We start from the raw sequence: 22,880 nt of genomic DNA, 5'->3' as shown, positions 1-22,880 counted from the left end.
CTGTGACCGGAAAAGGTGGATGTAAGGTAGAGTAAAACTGTATATGTATTACCTACATAAAGCAATATGTGAAAAATAAATAATATATACTCCTGGTGACTATAGAAGAATCATACTTCGAATAGAGTTGCAGTCCTATTCTTTTGACTGAATAGTAGAAAATTTTGCTCACTGATGGATGTTGTAACTCGCAGTTGAATCATAAGTAAGCAGACTTGTGGTTACACATTATTACCAGACTATCTCTTCAAATCTACTTACAATAAGTTCAACTGCCAGATGATGCTGTGGCTCTGTATGACCAAGTTGGCTGCCTGAGCTATTTCATTCTCACTCACTAGCACTAATGGCTGTTCTACTTTCAAATATATCATGTACAGATGAATTAAGCATATTGCAGTGCTACCAGCATGCATGTATATTGTATTTTGTGCAACACTGGCTTGGTAACAACCTAATGAATTTTGGTGATGACTGATGTATGTTATTTCAAGCTATGCCTATATTTGAAATACCTCTGTAAGTTATAAAAAAAGTAATGTAATTTGTTTATTTTCCTCTGGATTTTTTTTGTTAATCTTTTATTGTTTTGACCATCACCAAGTTATCCTAGTATTCATCCACTTGGACACTTGTTCTGATTTTCTTCTGATTATTATTACTGGTATTATATCTTGTGAATATTTTATTAACAGGTATTATACGAACAATGAACTTTGCTGACAATGGAAGACATTTAGCCAATCAGGATTACCTGATTTGTGTCAGGCAGGAATCAGGTATGGTACAATTATTGTCATCATCATTTCAAAAGCAAGATCTGAGAATTCGTTGTTTATGTAGTGGCATTTTATTTTTGACAGGTATGTGCTCCATAGCCTATGAGCCATGTGATGAGAACTCATTCAGGATTGGGCCACCAGAAAACCAGGCAGGTAATTTCTTTTATCACAAGATAGTAATAATAAACAGAAATGAAGTGTTCTTTTCATCATTTTCTTTTGTTCTTTTTTATTTTCATTTTGAACAAGGAACATTTTTCTGTCTGGCTCTTAAATCCTGTACCAAGTAGCAGAACTATATACATATATATATTTCAAGGAAATGAATAGAAATTTTTTCAGCAGTACAAATGATTAGATAGAGAATAAAACACCCTGCTTACTTGAGTCACAGTTGACTGGAGGCAAATTAGCATAATTAAATTGTACAATATTGTCACAGAAAATCACATTGTTTAATCTGACATCATCCTCTCACCAGTTCCTCATACACTTGATCTGTACTTAAAAGTGCCATCCTAATGGCAGCACACAGGTGGACAGTAGATTATTGGCTTTTGAAAATATTACTTCTGTAGGTATTTAAACTAAAGAACGTGCAGAGGCTCTCTTAATTTCTTGTTAATAATTCACCATGCAGACAGGTCAGATGTTCATTTAAGTTGTGCAAATTGTGGTAGTGTTAGCACTGTATCTATTCCACAGAAATGTAGACTTGGGCCAGATGATCGGAATTATAACAATCCTGCATCACTGAAAATGATTTTTTATTAACCAAGAATCAGAAATATTAGAAAATAATAACATTTTTGGAGAACGAAGATATACTGTAAGAAAATCACCATAGACTCTGCAAGCACCTTCTGTCCATGGGAATCAGAGTGCAGTAGACAACTGCATTCAGGTTGATTCCATGTTTCTTGACTTCCACGGGGCATCTGATACTTTTCCACACTGTTGCACAGTGAACAAAACATGAACTTAGAAATGTAAAGGTAATTTTTTGGAGTACCCTAAGGGAGTGTTGCAGAACTGTTACTGTTTGCAGTGTACACAAATGATCTAGTGAATAAATTCAGAAACATCATGAGGCTATGTGCAGATGATGCTGTTGAATAGAGGAAGGGTTGCATCAGATTTCAGTGGAAAAATGCAAGAATATATTTGAAGGATTGCTAATTAGTGCAGTGACTGCCAGTGGACCCTGAATGTAAATAAATGTAATGTGTGTCAATAAACCAAAAGGTCCATTACTGTCCAGTTATTCCATTGGCAATAAACCATTGGAAACAGTATGACTCATAAAATACCTCTGAGTACTAAGACAGAATGAACTAAATTGGAAAGGACACATATAAATAATTATGAAAAGTGCAGATTCCAACCTGAGATTCATTGGAAGAATGTTAAAACGAAATTCATCTGTGAAAAAAGTAGCTTGAAAAACATTTTTTGGACTTATCCTCGAGTAATGCAGTCACTCTGGTGCTCTCAGGAAGCTGAATTAATAGAAGATTTAGAAGAGAACCATCAAAACATTTTTTAACATTTTGTCATGGGTAGTTTTAGTACAGGAGCAGCCAACATTTCGGCTCATGAGCCATGCCCAGAGAATGAATGCCAATGCCCTCAGCCTCAATTCACATTTCCCCCACCACAATACCATGCTATCTTACTACAAGGAGGTGGAAGAGGGGGAAACCGCGAATGTGGCGCATTTAAATTGCGGTGTAGGCACACTGCATACTACTTGATTCTGAATTTATATTTCTCACTAACAAAACATATTTTCAATAATATTCAACTACTTTTTGCACACTAAAGACACAATATAATTTTTGTTTGCTACAAACTGCTGGCATACAAACAGACACAGACAATTTCACAGAGTTTTGCACTCAAGTTGTCACATAATCATAACTTACTTAGTTTCATGATCAAAAAAGGCCTTTAACACAAATATGCCAATTGAAATATTATAGCACTTTTGCAACCTTATTATGAAGACTTGTACTCTACCTGAGGAAAGCAATGTCGATGTCCTGGGCAGTTTTCATGTCACGAGATCTGCCATTAAAACTGGAATTACCTTGCGGATCAATCAGCTACATCTGCACATGCACAGGAGCCATTTCAACTGGAATGGCAAATGGTGTCCAAAAAAGCTCAGGAGCAGATGTAATGTTGATAGCGTCCCCAAAATCTTTATAAAACTATCCTTGTAATTGTTTCAAGGCAACAATGAATTCTTCAAACCTTGTGTTTTCTTCAGGTGAGTCAGTTTAGAGAACTAGACTGTCTTTATCAAAATGTGTGCCTACTACAATGTGATTTTCTTTTAAAATGCATCCCCCATCAATCAAAGAGAAGGTACCTTGCAGTTTCTTACTGTGGGCAGCATGCAGTTCAGTTAAAATGTGAAGTCTGCATTTCATTCTGGATGTTCTAATTTTCATTCCTGCACTCCTTTTTCCTTCATAAATTCAACAATAGTGAGTTTTAAATAAAAAAAAAAATCATCTCTGATGTACCTCTTGACTTAACCAAAATACTTTGTATTAATGTATGAAGTCTCCAACTCTTTGTTGAGTTCAGTTGAAACCTGTTCCAACTGTCAATAGAATAATGTGTGCAATAATTTGTATCACCAATTTCTTCACGTGCTCCAGACCTACAAATTTAGCACAAAGTGCTTTTTAATGTACAAAACACTGAATACTGTCTGTCAATCATTGTAATTTTTTGCTATTTCCTTGTCAACTAAATCTTTAAATTCTTTCTGCGTGGTAAGGTAATGCCATTTCATAGCAGATATGCAATGCCAGTCGCTTATGTAAATTGGGAACTCTCATCCCTCTCTTCTTTCATTCTCACTTATTTTAAAAGATTGTGATGAAAGATTGGTGAACTGCCTCTTTTTGTGCAAATTGTCACTGGACCTGTGACTGTCCCTCATACCATAAACAAATATTGAAGATTAAAAGGTGCTGACAGAACTGTTCTGCTGAACTCCGAGAGTTGTGACGACCAAAGAATGCTGCACTCCAATGCTAAATGAAATGTCACACTGTTCCAGGTACTTCCAAGAAGGACCGAGCAAAGCCATGTTTGGGCCCTGGCTTGCCCATGGCCTGCACATGCTGCATGCATGAAGTTTGGCATGCCATGGCCAGCCCTGATTTATTAAGTGTGATAGTGTTATGGAGATGCTCAACAAATTCCAATGGCATATGCTACAAGAGAGACATTATGCATTATGAATAAAAAAAAATATATAAAAAATATAAATAAATAAATAAATAAATAAATAAAATAAATAAATAAATAAATAAATATGAAATGGTTTACTGTTGAAATTGTGAAAGCATGTGTTCTGAGAAGTCAGGGCAACATAATGCTTCCTCTCACATCTATGTCCATACTCTGGAAATCACTGTGGAGGGCATGGCACAGGGTACTCATTTATGGAGTATAGCAAGAATGACTTTAAATGCTTCTGTGTGTGCTGTAACTAATCTAATCTCGTTCTCATGATTGTACATCATCAATCTAGGAATATATTACCACTCCCTTTATAATATATTCCTAGATTGATGATGTAAGGCTAGAAATTAAACATTTTCTAAGCATGCTTCCTTGGGGTAGTTTGTGTATTTCTTCAACTATCTGCCACTTCAGTTTCTTCAGCATCTTCATGACACTCTCCTGTGGGTCAAAGAAACCTGTGATCATTCCTGCTATATATGGTTAATAGCCTCTGTTAGTCCTATTTGGTATGAATCGTGCTCAGTTGAGCAGTATTTGAAACTGATCTACAAGCAATCTCCTAAGTAGACTGATTTCCCCAGCATTCTACCAATGAACTGAGGTCTGCCACCTGCTTGTCCTATGCCTGGTCCTGTGTGAGCATTCCATTTCCTGTCTCTACAAACCTTTGCACATAGGTATGAGTTTACCAATTTGATTTGTAGCTTCTTGATACTGTAGTCACAGGACATTAAATTTTTACATTTTGTGAAGCACACAGTTTTAAATTTCTGAACATTTATAGCAAGATTCTAATCTTTACATCACTCTGACAACTTAACAATATATGGCTGAATATTTGTGCTACTTTTTTCAGACAAAACTTCATTATAGATAATAGCATCAGCTGTGAAAAGTCTGAGGTTACTATTTATATCATCTACAAGGGTATTAATGTACAACATGAGCAGCAAAGGTGTTGATCCATGACTTTCAGGGTGTGATGGGAGAAAAGTGAGAGTCGGGTTTCACATGACTGATGTTTTCCGAATTCATTTTGGTTGGCTTGGAGAAGGTCATTCTGTTGGAGAGACCTCATTATGTTCGAGCTCAGAATATGTTCTAAGATTCTACAGCAAATGGATGTTGGATGGTAGTTGTGTGAATGACGTAATAATATCTGTACCACTCATCTTTCCAGCAGTGCAATACACCAGGATTTTCATTTATAATGGAACATTTGAAAATAAAATTCAGTGTTTTTGCTTTTGCTTTGCTACCCTCGGTTTCAGTGCCTATCTCATCCATTAGTTTCTAGATACTTGCTTTGGTATCACAAATAGCCTTTACACTTGACCAGAATTTCTTTGGGTTTTGTGAGAGATCTTTCAATAATATTCTACAACAATGGTCTCTGAGGGCTTCAGGCACTGCTTTCTTGACAGCCAAATGAATTTCATTCAGCATCTCTCTATGATTTGTTTTGCACCAAGTGTGTAGTAGTCTCTATTCCTTTAGAAGTTTCTTTATGGTGACTGTATACCAAAGAGAGCCCCTCCCACCTGCAACTGTTTTACTAGGTACTTATCAATCAAGTTCATCACCAACTATTCTTCTGAACTTGAGCCACAGTTCTTCTAACTGCTCTTTTCCAGAGCTAAATGTTTCAGGTTCCCTATTAAGATGAGATACTGCTGCCTCTTTTTCTTTATCTACATCTTGCAAAATGACCATTACATGCAAATTAAATAAATTAGAGCTCATACAGAGGTTTACTGATATTGACATTCATTCTTCCCATCCCCAGTTTGTGAATGGAACTGGCAAGGTAGTGGTACCAGAGGTACTCCCTCCCACATTCCATTAGGAGGCTTGCTGAGTAAAGATGTGGAAAATTAAACTTATCATAATATTCTGTACACTATTAGGGTGACCACATGTACAGAAATGTCACAAGTAATGAATATAATGTTACACGAGTATTGCATACAAGGATGTAGCCAGGATTTGATCAAAAAAGAGGGGAAGGGGGGGGGGGGGGAGGGGTGGCAGGGTCTGATTTGTTAAAGAGGACCTTAAAAAACTCATTTCTTCATTTATTCTGAAAATTTCCATAAAGTATGAGAAACCATTTTATTCGACAATGATCTTGGAGTTTTCACCAAGGGGAGATATGATCTCATTACTTAGGACTGCTATATTTGGCAAACCACTAACAAGCATTCAATCTCCAATCTTCCTTCACCCTCCCAGGTCATTTTACACTCTTCTTCTTTCAGTCTGGATTTGAGTTGAGGAAGTTATCAGAAATGTTTGAGTGCAAATATTTTGCAACACCATGATTTTTACCAACAGGGCTTTTGGAATAAAGAGAGTTCTGTTTGACAGGGGATCTAGAACAATTTTTGGTAGCAAAAATGCAAAGGATTTTGAGTTATTCAACCTTACATTTTCCCAAATTTTCTCATTTAAGTATGCATCTCTCACTTCTTGCAGTGTACAAAAGATCATTTTCTGCATTAAAGAATATCACAACATACAAACATGTGTGCCTAAACGAGGAGAATCTAGATTATTATTTATTTATTATATGGCTTTTAGTGCCAGGAGTCTCTGAAGAGATGCTCGGCTTACCTTTGATGCAGTACTTTACATTTAAGCAAAGGGTTGGATACATTTAAGCAAAGGGTTGGATCTTTAATGGAACTGAAATCTGTTGAGAAAGAAAGGTATTTGGAAGGAACTGGTTGTGGCTTATAGTAAGTGACCAACCATAGCATTTGCTAAACTGAAAACCATTTTCAATCCACTTCGCCTCCTGAATCGAAAGGTTGGTAGCTCAGTGGTTCAACAAGCAGTGTTACCCCAAGTCGGTGGAGAATTTGGAAAAACTGGTTGTTATACATTGTTTTAAAATAAAATAAAATGCACCACAACAAAATATTGAATTCTGACGTTGCATGTTCTTCCTTTAATTGTGCATGTTTAGTCATTTGGTAGGGCATGAATGGATGCATATTTTAAGATTTAATTGTGCATGGACTTTCTGGCTTCAATTATTATAGTATTACAATAGTGTATGTTGATTTTGCATGAAAGGGGGAGAGATGAATGCAGGGCACAGTCAGCTTTGATGTATTCAATCAGCCCACTGAAAAAATCTTTTAGAAATGAATGAACTATATAATTTACTACCATCAAATACTCCTTTCTATCTCCACAAACCCATCCTCATCATTCTGTATCGGAACTGTTTTTCATAATTGAGTACCATCTGGATAACCAGACTGGGTGATGTTTTGTCATTTGGGCTACTAATGATAGAATATTTAGTAACTATTTTAAAGAAATACTCCCATCACCTTTTGTGTGATATTTTTGTTGATAAACATGATTTTTGGACAACACAGACAAATCCAAGTGTATTTGTATGCACTAAATTTAATATAATGTTATTTGTAATGATATTTACCACTTCAGTGCCTTGTGAAATACTGAAATATTGCAATCCCAAAGTTCTTCCAGGCTCCAAATAACAACTCCAGTGCTGCTGTAGATACATAGATAGACAGCTAGGTAATTAAGCTCTTACAGTGGTGTGTACACATTTTTAACATACCATAACACTAGCAGGTGAATCAAAATCTGTTTTCCTTTTCTTTCTTGTTGCAAGCCTATCCATAATTAGAAACTACCACAACAGCACACAGCACAAAAACAATAAATGATAGTACTTACTTTGAATTTAATACCAAATAAGAACTGAACTGATTAACAAAACAACAACTGAGCTCAAGCAAGGCCAACAATTGTCTTTGCTAAAATAGGTATGGGTGATGGCCAGCAGTGCTACAGATGTATGGACAGTTTAAATCTATCATTGACCTTGCTGACTATTGATAGTGCATATCCCATTTTTGTTGTATGATTGAAAATCAAAATATCTTTCAGTTTCACTCCACAGCAACTCGGTCATATGTAATTTCATTTAGATGATTTTTGGTGGGGGGGGGGGGGGGGACTCCAGATCTCTGGACTCACCTTGTTACTTATAGTAGCCACAAGGCTGAACAGTACTCATCATATGGTTTCCTTATAAAGAAAGTGTAACTGTTTTCTGTCTGTGATGGTGTGACTTGCAACTTAATCCATTGTGTTAATATTTATTTTATTTCCTTGTAACTGCTTTAATTCCTTCTAGTTGCTTTCAAACATGCCTCTTATGCATCTATCCTGAAACCTAATTTAGAAGCAGATACAGGCATAGAAGATTCAAACCAGTGTATGGGATATCAGGGTGCACTGACATATTTAATCCCTTCATCCATTATTACATAATGAAATAATGAGCAGGCAGCCATTAACATATAGGAGGCAGGCAACCTACTAACTCATAAACAAATTTTTAACGCATTTTGTCAAATTTTCTGTGCTTGTGGGTTATATGAAAAGAGACCGACTTGTGCCAATGGTTGTACTGGTACATTTAAGGTGCACAACTGTGGAATTAAAAGTTCTATTAATGAGTAACATGAGTTTGTAACTGAAGAGAAGCCTGTTTCTAACAAGAGTATCACATTAATTTTTAATGTGTGGAGACATACCTCTGGATGTAGTTTTTTGAGTCATCTGTCTCCTGACTGGTTCGATTTGGCCCACCACAAACTCCTCTACAATACCAACCTCTTCATTTTATGACAGCACTTGCATCCTATATCATTAATTATTTGCTAGATATATTCCAGTCTCTGTCTTCCCTTACAGCTTTTACCTTCGACACTTCCCTTAGTAACATGGAGTTTCTTCCCGGATGCCTCAACACATATTGTATTGTCATATCCCTTCTTCTTGTCAGTATTTTCCATGTGTTTCTTGCTTCGTTCTGTGCAGAACCTCCTACTTCCTTATCTCAGTAGTCCATCTGATATTCAACACTCTTCTGTAGCACCATATCTCAAACACTTCAATTCTCTACATTTCTAGTTTTCCTGCTGTCCATGATACACTACCATACAATGCTATATTCCAAATGCACATTCTCCGAAATTTCACTCTCAAATTAAGGCTTATCTTTTTTATCAGTAGACTTCTCTTGGTCTGGAATGCCACCTTTTCCTGTTTTAGTGTGATTTTTATATTCTTGCTTCATCCATCATGGGTTGTTTTACTTCCATCGTACTAGAATTCTTGAATTACATCTTACTTGTGACCACCAGATTTGATATTCAGTTTCACACTATTTCTGCTATATCTCATTACTTTTGTCTTTTTCTGGTGTACTCTCAATCCATATTCCATACTCAATACCCAGTTCATTCCACTCAACAGTTTGTGTAATTCTTATTTACTTTCTCTGAGAATAGTGATGTCACCAGCGAATCTGATCATTGATATTCTTTCACCCTGAATTTCAATCTCATTCTTGAACCTTTCTTTTATTTCAGTTATTTCTTCTTCTGTATATAGATTAAATAATAAAAGACTCCCTCTGTGCCTTACATCATTTTTAATCCTAGCACTTCATTCTCTGTCTTAAGATGTTGTTGGTCCCCCTTGACTCTTGTACATATTATGTACTTCCCATCTTTCACTGTAGCTTACTCCTATTTTTCTCAGAATTTTGAACATCTAGCACCCCATTTCACATTGTTAAGCACTTTTGCTAGACTGAGAAATTGTATGAATGTATCTTGATTTTTCTTCAGTCTTGCATCCATTATCAAGTGCAAAGTAAGAATTACCTGTCTGGTGCTACCTTTTCTAAAGCCAAACTGATCATCATCTAACAGATCCTCAATTTTCTTTTCTGTTCTTATGTATATTGTTCTTGTCAGCAGCTTGGATGTGTGAGATGTTAAGCTTACTGTGGGATAGTTTTTGCACCTATCTGCCCTGATATCTTCAGAATTTTGTGGATGATATTTTTCTGGAAGTCTGATGGTATGTCACCAGTCTCATAAATTATACAGACACTTGAATAGGCCATTACCTCAATGATTTAAGAAATTCTGATGGAATGTTATCTATCCCCTCTGCTTTATTTGATCTCAGGTCTTCCAGAACTCTTTTAAGTTCTGACTGGATCTCCTATGTCTTCCTTATTGACTCCAGTTCCTTCTTCTATGAAGTCATCAGACAAGCCCTCCCCTTCATAGGGCCTTTAATGATCTCTTTCCACCTATCTGCTCTTTCCTCTGTGTTCAATAGCGGAATTTCCATTGCGCTCTTAATGTTACCAGCCTTGATTTTCATTTAATTGAAGAATTTTGTATATTCTGAGTAAGTCCTTCAGTCATTTGTTTTTTGATTTCTTCCCATTTTTGTTGCAGCCATTTCACCTTGGCTCTCCTGCACTTCCTATGTATTTCATTCCTGAGTGATTTATGTTGCTGTAATCATGTATTTCCCTGGACATTTTTGCATGCCCTCCTTTCATTAATCAAGTATTGAAAACATCCTGTCATTCCAGTATATAGAAAAGGTGAGACAGATAATTTAAATAAATAGCTACAGACCCATCACAATTTCCTCCTGCATTTCAAGCATATTAGAAAAAGTTATGTATGAAAAACTTATGAAATTTGTAAATAAAAACAATAACCTATATAATGAACAACGTGGATTCAGAAATTAGAGGTCAGCGATAACTGCTATTTATATTTAGTGCAGCAACTGCATATTAAGCCTGAGGTACAGGAGACTGGAATCAATAGGAGTATTTATTGATATTTCAAAAGCTTTTGACATGATTGACCGTAAGATTCTGCCATCAAAACTTGAACAATATGGTATTTGATATCTGTCCAGCAATCAGTTCCTTCCCGAGCATTTGTAAGCAAGCAGTGTGCATCAAGCACACAAATATCCACCTAAAAACTATATCTGAACACTTATCAGACTATAAACAAATTAGATATGGTGTACCCCAAGGATCAGTAAGGGGACCCCTTTTATTCCTTCTTTATATAAAGGATTTCAGCCTAAATGTGGATACACAGAAAACAGTCATATTTGCATGTGACATCACAATTTTACTAAAAGGAGACAGCAGTGAATGGCTACAGCAATCAGTAAACATTGTCACAAAACAGATTAGCAGCTGGGCGGAGAATAATCAGCTTGTAATAAATAGTAAAAAAACCATTGTACTAAAATTCCAGAGTGAAGGACATTTTTATGCTATTGGTCTCTATCAACAATGAACTGGTTGGTAATGGCACTGAAACCAAATTCTTAGGACCTTGGCTGCAGAGCATTGTAACATTGAATAAGCATATTTAATACCTAAATGCAGAGCTGTGCAAGACATGTCACCTCCTTTGCTAACCAAAATCATGCAGTAGTGACAAAACAGTAGTGAATGCATACCATGCATTTTTACCTTAAGTATGGAGTCACTTTCTGGTGAAACTCTAAAACAGCTAATAGCCCTTTCAAACTACAAAAAAGGGCCATTAGAAACTTATTTGGATGCAAACCTAGAGACTCTTAAAAAATACCTGGCATTCCCCCATTACCATGTGTATACATTATGGAAACCATTATATTCTTTAAAATAAATGTAATAGGTAAGGACTGAAAACTGCAAAACAGTTCTGATATACATGGTCACTTTACCAGACAAAACAAACATTTACATGTAACCCATATCAACACACCTATGTCCCAAAAAGGTACTTTCCACTTGGAAGTTGAACTTTATGACAAATTTCCTGAAAACATAAAAGCTATTACTGAGATTAAAACCTTTGGAAAATCTCTAAAATCATATTTACAGCACCATGCTTGTATTCCATTGATGAATATTTAAATTTATGAAGAGTGTTTTCTAAATACTTTATGTATAAAGTGTATTATTGTAATCTTAAATAAGTAAGCCTAGAAATGACTTTCATAAGTATACTTATAACTTGACTTGTCCAGTGGCTTATACAAAAGATGCTTTTGTAGACAAGAGTGAACAATAAGTACAATAAAACTGACGTAGTTCTTCTGCTATGCTAGGTTTCTTTAAAGTTACCTTCCTTGTACCTACGTGTGACAGTCCAACATCTGTGATTGCCATTTTTAAAGATGTTCACTCCTCTTCAACTGAACTACCTACTGTGATACTCCTTACTGCAGTATCCACATCCTTAGTGAACTTAAAACATATCTCATCATTCTTCAGTACTTCAGTAACCCACTTTTTTCCACACTGATTCTTCTGTAGAAACTTTAGGCTACTCTCCATCAGTACTAAATTATGATCTGAGTCTGTATCTGCTCTTGGGTATGCCTTACAGTCCAGTGTCTGATTTCAGAATCTCTGTCTGACCTTGATGTATCCAACTAGAATCTTCCTGTACCTCCAGATCTTTTCGAAGTATACCTCCTCCTCTAGTGATTCTTGAACAGAATATTTGCTGTTATCATCTAAAATTAATTGCAAAACTCAATTTGTCTTTCTCCTCTTTTGTTCCTATTATGCAGCCCATGTTCTCCCATAACCCTTTCTTCTATTCCTCCCCTACTGCATTCTGTTCCCCATGACATTAGATTTTCATCTCCCATTACATACTGAATAACCTGTTCAGTATCTCGTATACTGTACTTTCTCCATATCTTCATCTTCTGTTTGTGATGTTGGAATGTATACCTGAACTATCATTGTTTGTGTTGGTTTTCTGTTGAACCCAATGAGGAGAACCACAACACTGAATGGTTCACAGTAGTTCGCTCTTGGAAAAATCTTATCCCTGAACTTTTCAGAAAACCTCATTCCGTGGCCTACTTTTCTATAATGATTCCTACCCTTGTTGTACCATTTTCTGCTACTGTTGATATTTCCCTAAATTTGTCTGACCACAAAACATAATATTCTCTCCATTTCACTTTACTGACCCCGACTTCACCCAGATTGAGCCTCTGCATTTCCCTTTTCAGAGTTTTTAGCTATCCTACCACATTCAACCTTATGATATTCCTTGCTCTTAGTCATAGAATTTTATTCCTTTGTTGATTATTCCATTTCTTTCTGATGGTCACTCCCCCTTGGCAGTACACTCCCAGAGACCTGAATGGGGGTCTAACATGGAATCTTTTGCCAGTGAAGAGATCATCACAAAACTTTTTCAATTACAGGCTGCATGTCTTATTATGCGTCTTTAATGCATTGTTTTCAATTGCCTTTTACATCCTCATGCTATTTATCATTGCCGATTCTTCTGCCTTTTTTGGTGCAGTTTCTGACCCCAGTGGCGAGAGAGTGCCCTGAAACTCTGTCCACTCCTCTATCCTCTTTGACAAGGCTGTTGGCAGAGTGATGGTGGCCCCTATGCCAGATGCCTTTGGCCACCATTACTGATGATTGTTATTCCTAATTTTAGCAGCAGCTGGGTTCAAACTTGGGATTCAAGACATTTGGTTACTAGTTAAAGACACTACCCCTAGACAATGGGTGTATATTATCTGACAAATGCATAACTGCCTGCAGACTATATGAAAATACTTTTGTCATACTATATTATGAAATTTTTGTGCTAATTTACCAAAATAAAATTATCAGCCATGAAAATATGAAAATAACGTCCTTTTTTCATCTCAATTCATAACATTTTTCAGATGAAGGCTCTGGAGGTGGGGATGCAAGAGAATGTGATGATCGCATTGTGATGCCATGTGATTCAGAAGACTTCATTATGGTGAGTCTTATTTCAAACAGTTCATAAATGTATTATTATTTTATTCTTCACTGTCAACTTGGCTGAAAATTTTGGAACTGGATTGTTATATCTTGTATTAGATTCCTGATCTTGTGATTCAGTTGAAACTGATTTTTGTTCCACTTTATTGTGATATGAGAAATTTGGATGTTCCATGGAAAATGGAAATAAAATATCACAACACTTTAAATTCACATATTATCTCAAAGGCACGGCAATATCTGAAAATCACATGTATCACATCTCGCGTTATTTTTAGTTATGTGGTTGATTAGCACTAGAATGTGCTTCAGAGAAGTCTTGTGCTTTAGTACTACTTTGTTGAATTGCAGGTCTCTTTTGCTTCCTATATTCAGGATTCGAAAAAATGAACTCGGTGGCTACTTTTACGCTTCATGACCGTTACACAATGTTTGAATTGTGTAACTTACACTTGATTTTACTGACATGAAAGTTAATAAATGTGTAGTTTGCTCACTGTACCTGTACAATTAACATTCAGATGGTAGGTGAATTCATTCTACACATGATAATTCATCTGCTTTGCTCTCACACTTCTACCACAATGATAACTGATTTCACTCAATCGCAGGATATCTTTGGATTAATAATAGTCACAGGGCAATGAGTTAGTTTCAGTTGCTGTATACATGACCCATAAGTCACTAATAGAAGTGGATATGATATGAAGCCTGACAGATGCATGAAGATTTGAGAAGAAAGATCTTTGCTGGATTCCAAGAGATAACACTATGTAACAAAATATTTTTTTCACTGCTACTGGATTGAAGATATGTTCCTTATAGTAATTCATATGTGCTGAATACAGAACTGCAGTCAGATTTGCTCTGGCATATCAGGAAAAAATATTACATACATGTAAAGGTTATCAAGGATAATGCTATTAACTAAGTTGAACTGCGAATGTGAGAAATTTTAGGGAAATTAATGCGTGTGCTTTGGGATGAAAACACTAAATATAATAATTAAGAAGTGAATTATAAATGTTTATTCCACTCTGAAATGAGTCAGAGACCCTTAGTTACACTAAGATTGATAATTGATTGGTTTAAAAGTGTGTAGAACTTCTTGCTTTCTGCCTGTGAACATCTTCTGTGCCTCACTGCAATAACCAACAATAATTCCCCATCATGTTTGGATTTAAGTGGCCTTAATATCTTGCTTCCATTGTGACATCTCCTGGTGTAATTTTTCGCTGTGCTTGTCACTCATGGCTCCAATATTTGATGGAAAGTAGGTGAGATGTGAATCTGAGAAATGCATCTTTAGTGACATTCAGCAACTGAGGTGCTGGAAGGCTGTTAGCAAGTTGTCCACAATTTCTGCATAGTTGTCTGCTCTGTGGTTCCCAAGAAAGTTGTGCACGACAAGGAAAAATGTGTCCCAAGCTGCTGGTTCTCATTCCGTGAGTTCCAATCTGAATTGTGGATCTTGAATCAACTGTCATATTTCTGGTCCAACAAAGATTCCTGCTTTCAATTTTACGTCAGTTTTCATCTTTTAGGTACTGAAAACCACGATTTGTGTTATCTATCACTGCAACAAACTGTTTCATAAGTCTCTGTTCGTTGTGGAGTGGAGGTAGGTAAATATTATTATGATCCACAAGAGTTATATGTTGCACGTTGTGCTGTCCAGCTACAGGTAAATTTCAGGGTTGCCAGTTTTTCACTGTGTAGTGAGTCTTGTCATCGCGACTATTACATAGGCAAAGAAAGCACATGTACTTTGTATACCCAATCTGCATTCCTAACAGAAGAGCTACAATCTTCAAATCACTGCTAACATTTCAGTTGTGCTCAGATTACTTAATCAGTATCAAGAGAGTCTTTATTGTTTTGTAGGATTCCTTCATTCCCATGACATGAGCAATAGGAATTGATGGTTTCTGGTTGCCATTGTGTAGTAGTGCATCTTTGAGAGTACTTGAGCCAGAGTCAATAAAAAGTCTCCACTCTTCTGCAACATATATGTTATCTAGTTCCTTTATGAGTCCTGTCAGGTCATGACAGAAAGAAACACCATGTTCAACAACATACTATGCTGCGAATTTCATGTGGCAATCTCTAAAATACATAACAGTAGTTCCCTCTCAAGTAAGTTCCACTCCTTCAGTCTGAAAATCAGCAATTTAGACTTTTCTTTGAACAGGGACAAATTGTGAACCAGGCCATCCAGTTCAATTTGGCTGATCAAATGTCGCTTTTTAATGATATTGTTGGGATCATTAATGTATTCTATAGCTTCAGCATCACTGTCATTACCCTCAGTATCACTTTCTTCATTGTTAATAGCATCAGATGAAGCAGGAATTGGCACTGGTTAATCTGTACCATGTGCGACAAGCTTTAGAACAGATTGACAATCTGGATACATGATTTTTGACTTGTTCATCTTGCTGCACCCAGATATGTTGGTCAAACAGAAATAGCAATCTGAGTGGTGTTCTCTCTGCTCCCGCCAAAACATAGGAACAGCAAAAGGCATTCAATTTCACTTGCTGTTTAACCACTGGGTTAGTCAAGAGCAACAGACTTTGCAGCAGGGATGGGGAGCCTAGCATTTTGTTTGATCTCTGACTTCACATCTGAAGTAATGTTTTTAAGCTGCACGTAGCTTTCTGGACGTGTTCTTGCCCTGATTGGATGTTGTTTTGTCACAAATGTAGCAGACAATTCAAACAACTGCACCTGTTCAATTTTCGTTTATTGAATCACCACACACTGAATTATGGAATGACTTATACGAACTCACTTAAATACATATTACTGCAACTGTTGATTAACAAAACACGGGACCACACTAGCATGAACTATTCTCTAGTCAACTCCAAATCAGGCTGATGTACTAACAGGAGAAACTGCATGGGAGCTAACCTCATAAAACTAATTGAAACCTGTGTGCATGCTGTAGCTTGCAGACAAGTTAGAAATTGTCGTGGACTAATTAGATTGCCCAAGAGTGCCTGTTTGTTTGTACCACTGCACATGTATCTTTGCAGTGACACATAAAGTACAGTAACCCTGTGAATATACACACATACACAAACTCTATCACACTTACATAACAATCACATTATTTTCACCCAGAAGCAAATTCATTGTTGCATAGTGTAAGAAAAGACTAAGATGATGATCTACCATATTCAGCCTTAAGATTATTGATAAAAAAATTGAACCTCTGAAATTGTTCAAGCCAGCCATTTTAGATGGTTCTAGTGTCCACATTTGCAGATGCCAATAGTGAATTGTAGATCCATATGACCTCGCTCTATCAAATTGAGATATTAATGATCCTTTATAGTTTGTAATTGTGTCTGTCTGTTTCTTCTGAAATGAGCTTCTGCTTACCTATTGCTAGACAGATAATTTAGAATTAATCTGCAGTTTGATTTACTTATAAGGCATGTACAGCACCTTGGTAATTTGCAACAGGAACCAAAGCCATGATTGTAATAGTCTTCATAAATGTTTTCTAGTACACTGTCATCAGTGTCTTCTAATAACCTGGGCCTTGACTTTTTGGGTGACAATGGTCCATACTCACTTTGATTGGACTGTTCCTGTTACTTTGGAGATGAGTGTCATGTACTGATTGAACACATGCCTTCAGACTCAGGTTCTTCCTGTTCTTCAAAATCAGTATATAGGTACAGCATAACATAATATATTTATGTGTTATTCCTATTATATTTCTGAATACAGATAGCTTGTTAGTGGTCATGCCCACACAGAATGCTACATATTGGTTTCAGCAACAGAGTAGATCGCACGGCTGCATTCAGAAGTAGCCCTGCCTATTATGAGATAGAAGGTGCCTATGACAGGCTGGAGTAGGTGGTACTGGGCAAATGTATGGGGCAGAGCTTGCATTTACTGTATGTCTGTTGCAGGGGTATCAGCCATGGGACAAGGAATTGGGAGCAAGGATGGAACAGGGGTAGATAGGAAATTGTGTAGGTTGGGTGAGTTGCAGAATACCACTGTGGGAGGGGAGGAAGGATAATAATTCCCCATTTCAGGGTGTGGCAAGAGGCAGTTAAAATCCTAGCAGAGAATGTGGTTTGGTTGCTCCAATCTGGGAAATATTGAGTTATGAAATAGGAGTTCTTGTATGGAAAGACAGTGGGTATATGGGGCATAGTGGATGAATGGGGAGACAAGGCATGGGAGATCTTTTTCTGGACAAGAAGTGGAAGGTAATTTTGGTCTGTGATGACCTTGCATACATAAAGAGGGACTGTTAGACTGTTAGTGACTACAGCTGCAATGCCCATGGTAATGTATGACCTCCTTCCTTTGTCACCACATCCAACTATATTGTCACTCAGAATTGCTTCTCCTTTCAAAGCATTGACTACAGAAATCCATGGTGCAGCAGTGGGCACTCATCTGACACCAGCCTTTGCCATCCTATTCAGGGGTCATATAGAGGAATCCTTCCTAAGCAACCAGAATTCCAAACCTTTCATCTGGTTCAGATTCATCATTGACAACTTAATGATTGGGACTGACAAGCACTGCCAAACTGCAGACAGCTGGTCCACCTAGTTGCTGAGCATGCCGTGAAGAACTATGTGTTTGATTTCAGTGACTGCTTCAAAGATTGTGCCATCTGCATTTCTTCCAGCAACACAAGATTTTCTGAATTTCACAGATGAGAACTCTAACTGCAACGTATTCTTCCCTTCCTGTAACCCCACTGGCCTCAACCTTTGCTAGTCCTTATCCCCCACCTGCCTTTCTCCCCTGCTTCTACTCCAGTCCTACACATGCCTTCTGTCCCAAAAGAATACCTGCATAGTCCTTTCCCTTTACTGTTTCTCTCCTTTTCCCATCCATCCTCCCACCTCCCCACATTTCTCTACGACCACTAACTGCCCTAGCAAAGATTGGTCGGGCCATAGTGCTTTGGGACAACATTGGCCGTGTATGTGTGTGTGTGTGTGTGTGTGTGTGTGTGTGTGTGTGTGTGTGTGTGCGTGTGCGTGTGCGTGTGTGTGTGCGTGTGTGTGTGTGTGTGTGTGTGTGTGTGTGTGTGTGTGGGTGCTTGCGCGTGCACGCATGTGTGAATCTTTGAATATTTATGTTTTGTTTACTATCTAACAACCTTTTTTCAATGTGCCTGCCCACTATTTGACACCGTATCTGTGTGCTGAGTAGCAGTTTATTCTTTCCATATTGTTGTAATTCATATTCATATTTATTTATCAACCATTGACCATGTACATGTAATGGTTTTTGTCAGGAATGTACATGTAACAGATAAATATATTTAGATACATTCATAAGTGGCAAACATACATTATGTAAAACACAGTAAACAATATTAATAAATGGGTTAACAGAATGAAAATATGTCACAATGTACTACATATACCAGTATACTCTTTACCACCGAAACACTTAAACTTTCCATTAGCCATTAATTCCACTACATTAAAAAATAAATAAAACTTGCAAAGAAATTATACAAAGAAATTAAACAGTGCATAAGTGTCAGCTGTTGGCAGTGTCTTTCTTGCAGGTCCGACACTAGTATGGTGCCTGATATTTTCATTGGGAAAACAAGAGCTCCAAAAAGAATATAACACAGTTTTAATACTCATCTTCACTCATTGATAACTGTAGAACAGCTTTATTGTCTAAGAGTAATGGTTTTTTTAATTTCATGAATGAGAATATTGATTGTTGTATACTAGTCACTTGTCAGTACATTAATTTTTCACATTGCTGTTAACTGCTATCTTAGTTGCATTTCATTTAAATAATCTTTCATTGTAAATTCACTTTTCTAAGAAGATATGCTTCAATAGTTTTTTAAAGCAGTCTTTACTGTCATGAGGTAATTTATGATTCAATTTTAATCCCTAGATATTCAATATTGTTTTGAGTTCTCACTTCGTGTTTTCTTTCTAGGTGTAGGCATTTACTATTTCTTGTGTTGTGTTTGTCTATAGAGCAGTTTGTGGTATAGTGATACATATTTTTTCCTGAATTGCTCTAATGTTTGGAAAATACATTCACAAGTGACAGTCAAGATCCCTAGCTCTTTAAAAAATTCATGGCACTAAATCCACTTATTCTTCTTCATTATTACACTAAGAGTTCTCTTTTGAAATTTGAAAATTTTTCAGAGGTTCTGTTTGCTAGAGTCCCAGAAAATTATATCATGTCTTTTGACTAAGTGAACATATGCATATGAAGTTATTTTTAGGCCATTACTATTACACACTGATGCTAATACCCTTAAATCGTAGCATGCTGATGATGTTCTTTTTGCTGTATTTGTGATATGTTCTCTCCACTTCATTAGCTTCACTATATACAGCTCTGAAAATTTTATGTCAATTACACAGCTTGTGGAGTCACTTTTAAATTAATTTGGTATTGTTGTTATTTTTGTTTATATAGAAATACATGCTGTTTGGTTTCTTTACATTAAGGGTTACTTCATTCTCCTCTGACCATTTATGTACATCTTTTAGCATACCATGAGCTTTGCACAGTAATAGCCCTGCTGTTTCCAGCAAACAAAATTTCGTCTCCCTGCAAGTTATTAATATTGATGTGTAATAGAATTTGATTCAGTATACTCTCCTGTGGAACTACAATGTTGGCGATGTTATGTTTAGAATCAGAAAGAGGTTTTAATGTACAATTGAGATTTCTTCTGGTATGTTAAATTTGTGCTCTGTGTACTCTTTCCATGAGATATAACTGAACTACCTGTTTACCACTCTTCTTATTCCTGGCATCTTTAGTTTTTAGAGGAGTACTTTGTGATCTACTGTGTTGAATGCTTTGGACAGATCTAAAAAATTCTGCTACACAATCATCTCCATCCAGGTCCTCCATTATGATTTTGGAAAATTCTGCTACTGTTGCTTCTGTATCACTGCTCTGCATGAACCCAAATTGTGATTTATCAGAAAGTTATATTTATTAAAGTAGCAGGCAAGTCTGTGTTTCATCATAATTTCTATTATTGTTGAATATAAACTGTCCAAATTGCTTTGATTTTATTGTCAAAATTTCATGGGACATCGTCATTTTTGGCTTTCTTTGCTGCTAGCAACACATTCATGTATATTCTTTAGTATTTTTGAGAGCAATTGGAACCTCTAGGTCTTTTTATTTGGAGGATTTCATAATCCCCTTGGCGACCAATTATTATTTTCTTTAAAACTTCAATGAAACATAAGAATAACTCATCAGAACCAAATGATAAAAGTGATCATTACAATGACTTTTGTATGAATATTGCATAGCTAAAGACACCTGTAAATTGTCATTACTTTGAATCTACAGATTATTATTATTAAACTAAAATTTAGCTTTTGTTTTTAAAACACCTCTAAAATTAAAGTTTTTATAAGTTGCTGTGCTCTGGGCAAGGAGGGCTTTGCTATTGTTCAGAATCTTTGCAATAATAGAGAATAGTTTTTATAGATGTCGGCCACAGAATCCATCACATGCATGTAATAAATTCTTTTGTTTTAATATTTAATAGCGTTTTGGGGGTTGTTAACTGGTACCTGCTCTTACACGTCTGTTCACTTTAAACTGTTGGTCCTGTACTAAGAAAGATGATGCAGTAAGTTTACAATATGAATGCTAATAGTCCTTTCTTTGTGTTAATTTATTCTAGCCAAAACAAACTGGTGGAGGAATGGGTGGAGTGTGTGACTTACTTCATTGTGGCAGCTCCTTCTGCAGCCCTGGGGAGGTACCATGCAGAGTAGAGAGTAAGTCCACTGATAATATATATGACACTATTAGCTCAGAATAATGTGTCAATCAATGCTTTCCATCAGTTTGAAATGTCTATGCAGTGGATCATGTCATACTCTTTAAGTAATGTGTATTTTATTACCCTCTGCATTTTTTACTAAATTTTGCCCTGAGATGGTGCTGAGCAGCAGACTGTGCTGAAACATAATCCAATACGGCACCAGAGACTATTCGGTGGCAGTAGTTTATTGTGGAGGAAAGTCAGTCATTTCTCACGCCAACATCTAATGCAGAGCAGTGTTTATGCTGCAACTTTGGCTGGTTTGGCTATTATAAAAATTGCCTCTTATGAACTGTGAGATGCCCACAAAAAGCTATAGACTGTGCAGTTATAATAAGTTTGAGGAATAGGTGTTATAGAGAGGTTATTAGCAAGCCTGGGACCAAAGATCAGTAGAGGAGTTACGAATTGCTTGAAGTATGTTAGTTAACTAGGGTATTATATGTAGTACCAGACTGACGGCAACTCATATTTTATGTGCAAAATATTTCATTGGAGTGTTCCTCTGTCTCCCCTCTTACCACAAAGTTCCATCCTCTTTCCCATAATGCTTCATCTGCTTCTCTACATTGACCCTTTCCCCTCTCATGATAATGTATTCACTTCCTATGGTGCAGCTTGTCTGGGTTTGTTTTCATGCCTTATTATTTGACTCCCCTTTCATATAATTGGACATTGCTCTTACTTTTATCTATCACACTAAACTATTTCCACAATTTAATTCAGTTCTGCTCTAGCCTTTAATTATTGTTTATCACTTGTCTAGCCTTTAATTATTGTTTACCATTTGTTTGGTTCTCCCTGTATGTCTGCTTCCCCCTGACTGCTGACTTATCTGCCCCCTCCATTCAATCCTTTGTCAGTTAATAAAATCTTCACAATGAGTGCAGAAGAACTTTTGCTGAAAAGTAAAATTTGGGATCAAAAGAATCTTGTTGTTGTTGCTGTGGTCTTCAGTCCTGGGACTGGTTTGATGCAGCTCTCCATGCTACTCTATCCTGTGCAAGCTTTTTCATCTCCCAGTACCTACTGCAACCTACATCCTTCTGAATCTGCTTAGTGTATTCATCTCTTGGTCTCCCTCTACGATTTTTACCCTCCACGCTGCCCTCCAATACTAAATTGGTGATCCCTTTATGCCTCAGAACATGTCCTACCAGCCGATCCCTTCTTCTGGTCAAGTTGTGCCACAAACTTCTCTCCTCCCCAATCCTATTCAATACCTCCTCATTAGTTATGTGATCTACCCATCTAATCTTCAGCATTCTTCTGTAGCACCACATTTCGAAAGCTTCTATTCTCTTCTTGTCCAAACTATTTATCGTCCATGTTT

The 22,880-nt window shown here is 36.7% G+C and overlaps 1 protein-coding gene across 1 annotated transcript in view; it reads left to right on the top strand.

The window, feature by feature from the left end:
* LOC126455828 (uncharacterized) overlaps positions 1 to 22,880 on the top strand; it is a 222,137-nt gene that overhangs the window by 184,042 nt on the left and 15,215 nt on the right. The window contains exons 8-11 of the mRNA XM_050091589.1: positions 696 to 779; positions 864 to 935; positions 13,632 to 13,711; positions 21,404 to 21,500. Coding sequence (XP_049947546.1) covers positions 696 to 779; positions 864 to 935; positions 13,632 to 13,711; positions 21,404 to 21,500 — 333 coding nt within the window. The remainder of the gene's footprint in view (positions 1 to 695; positions 780 to 863; positions 936 to 13,631; positions 13,712 to 21,403; positions 21,501 to 22,880) is intronic.

This window comes from Schistocerca serialis, chromosome 2 (genome assembly GCF_023864345.2).
Source record: "Schistocerca serialis cubense isolate TAMUIC-IGC-003099 chromosome 2, iqSchSeri2.2, whole genome shotgun sequence".
NCBI lineage: Eukaryota > Metazoa > Arthropoda > Insecta > Orthoptera > Acrididae > Schistocerca > Schistocerca serialis.
This window is presented reverse-complemented; position numbering and strand designations above follow the sequence as displayed.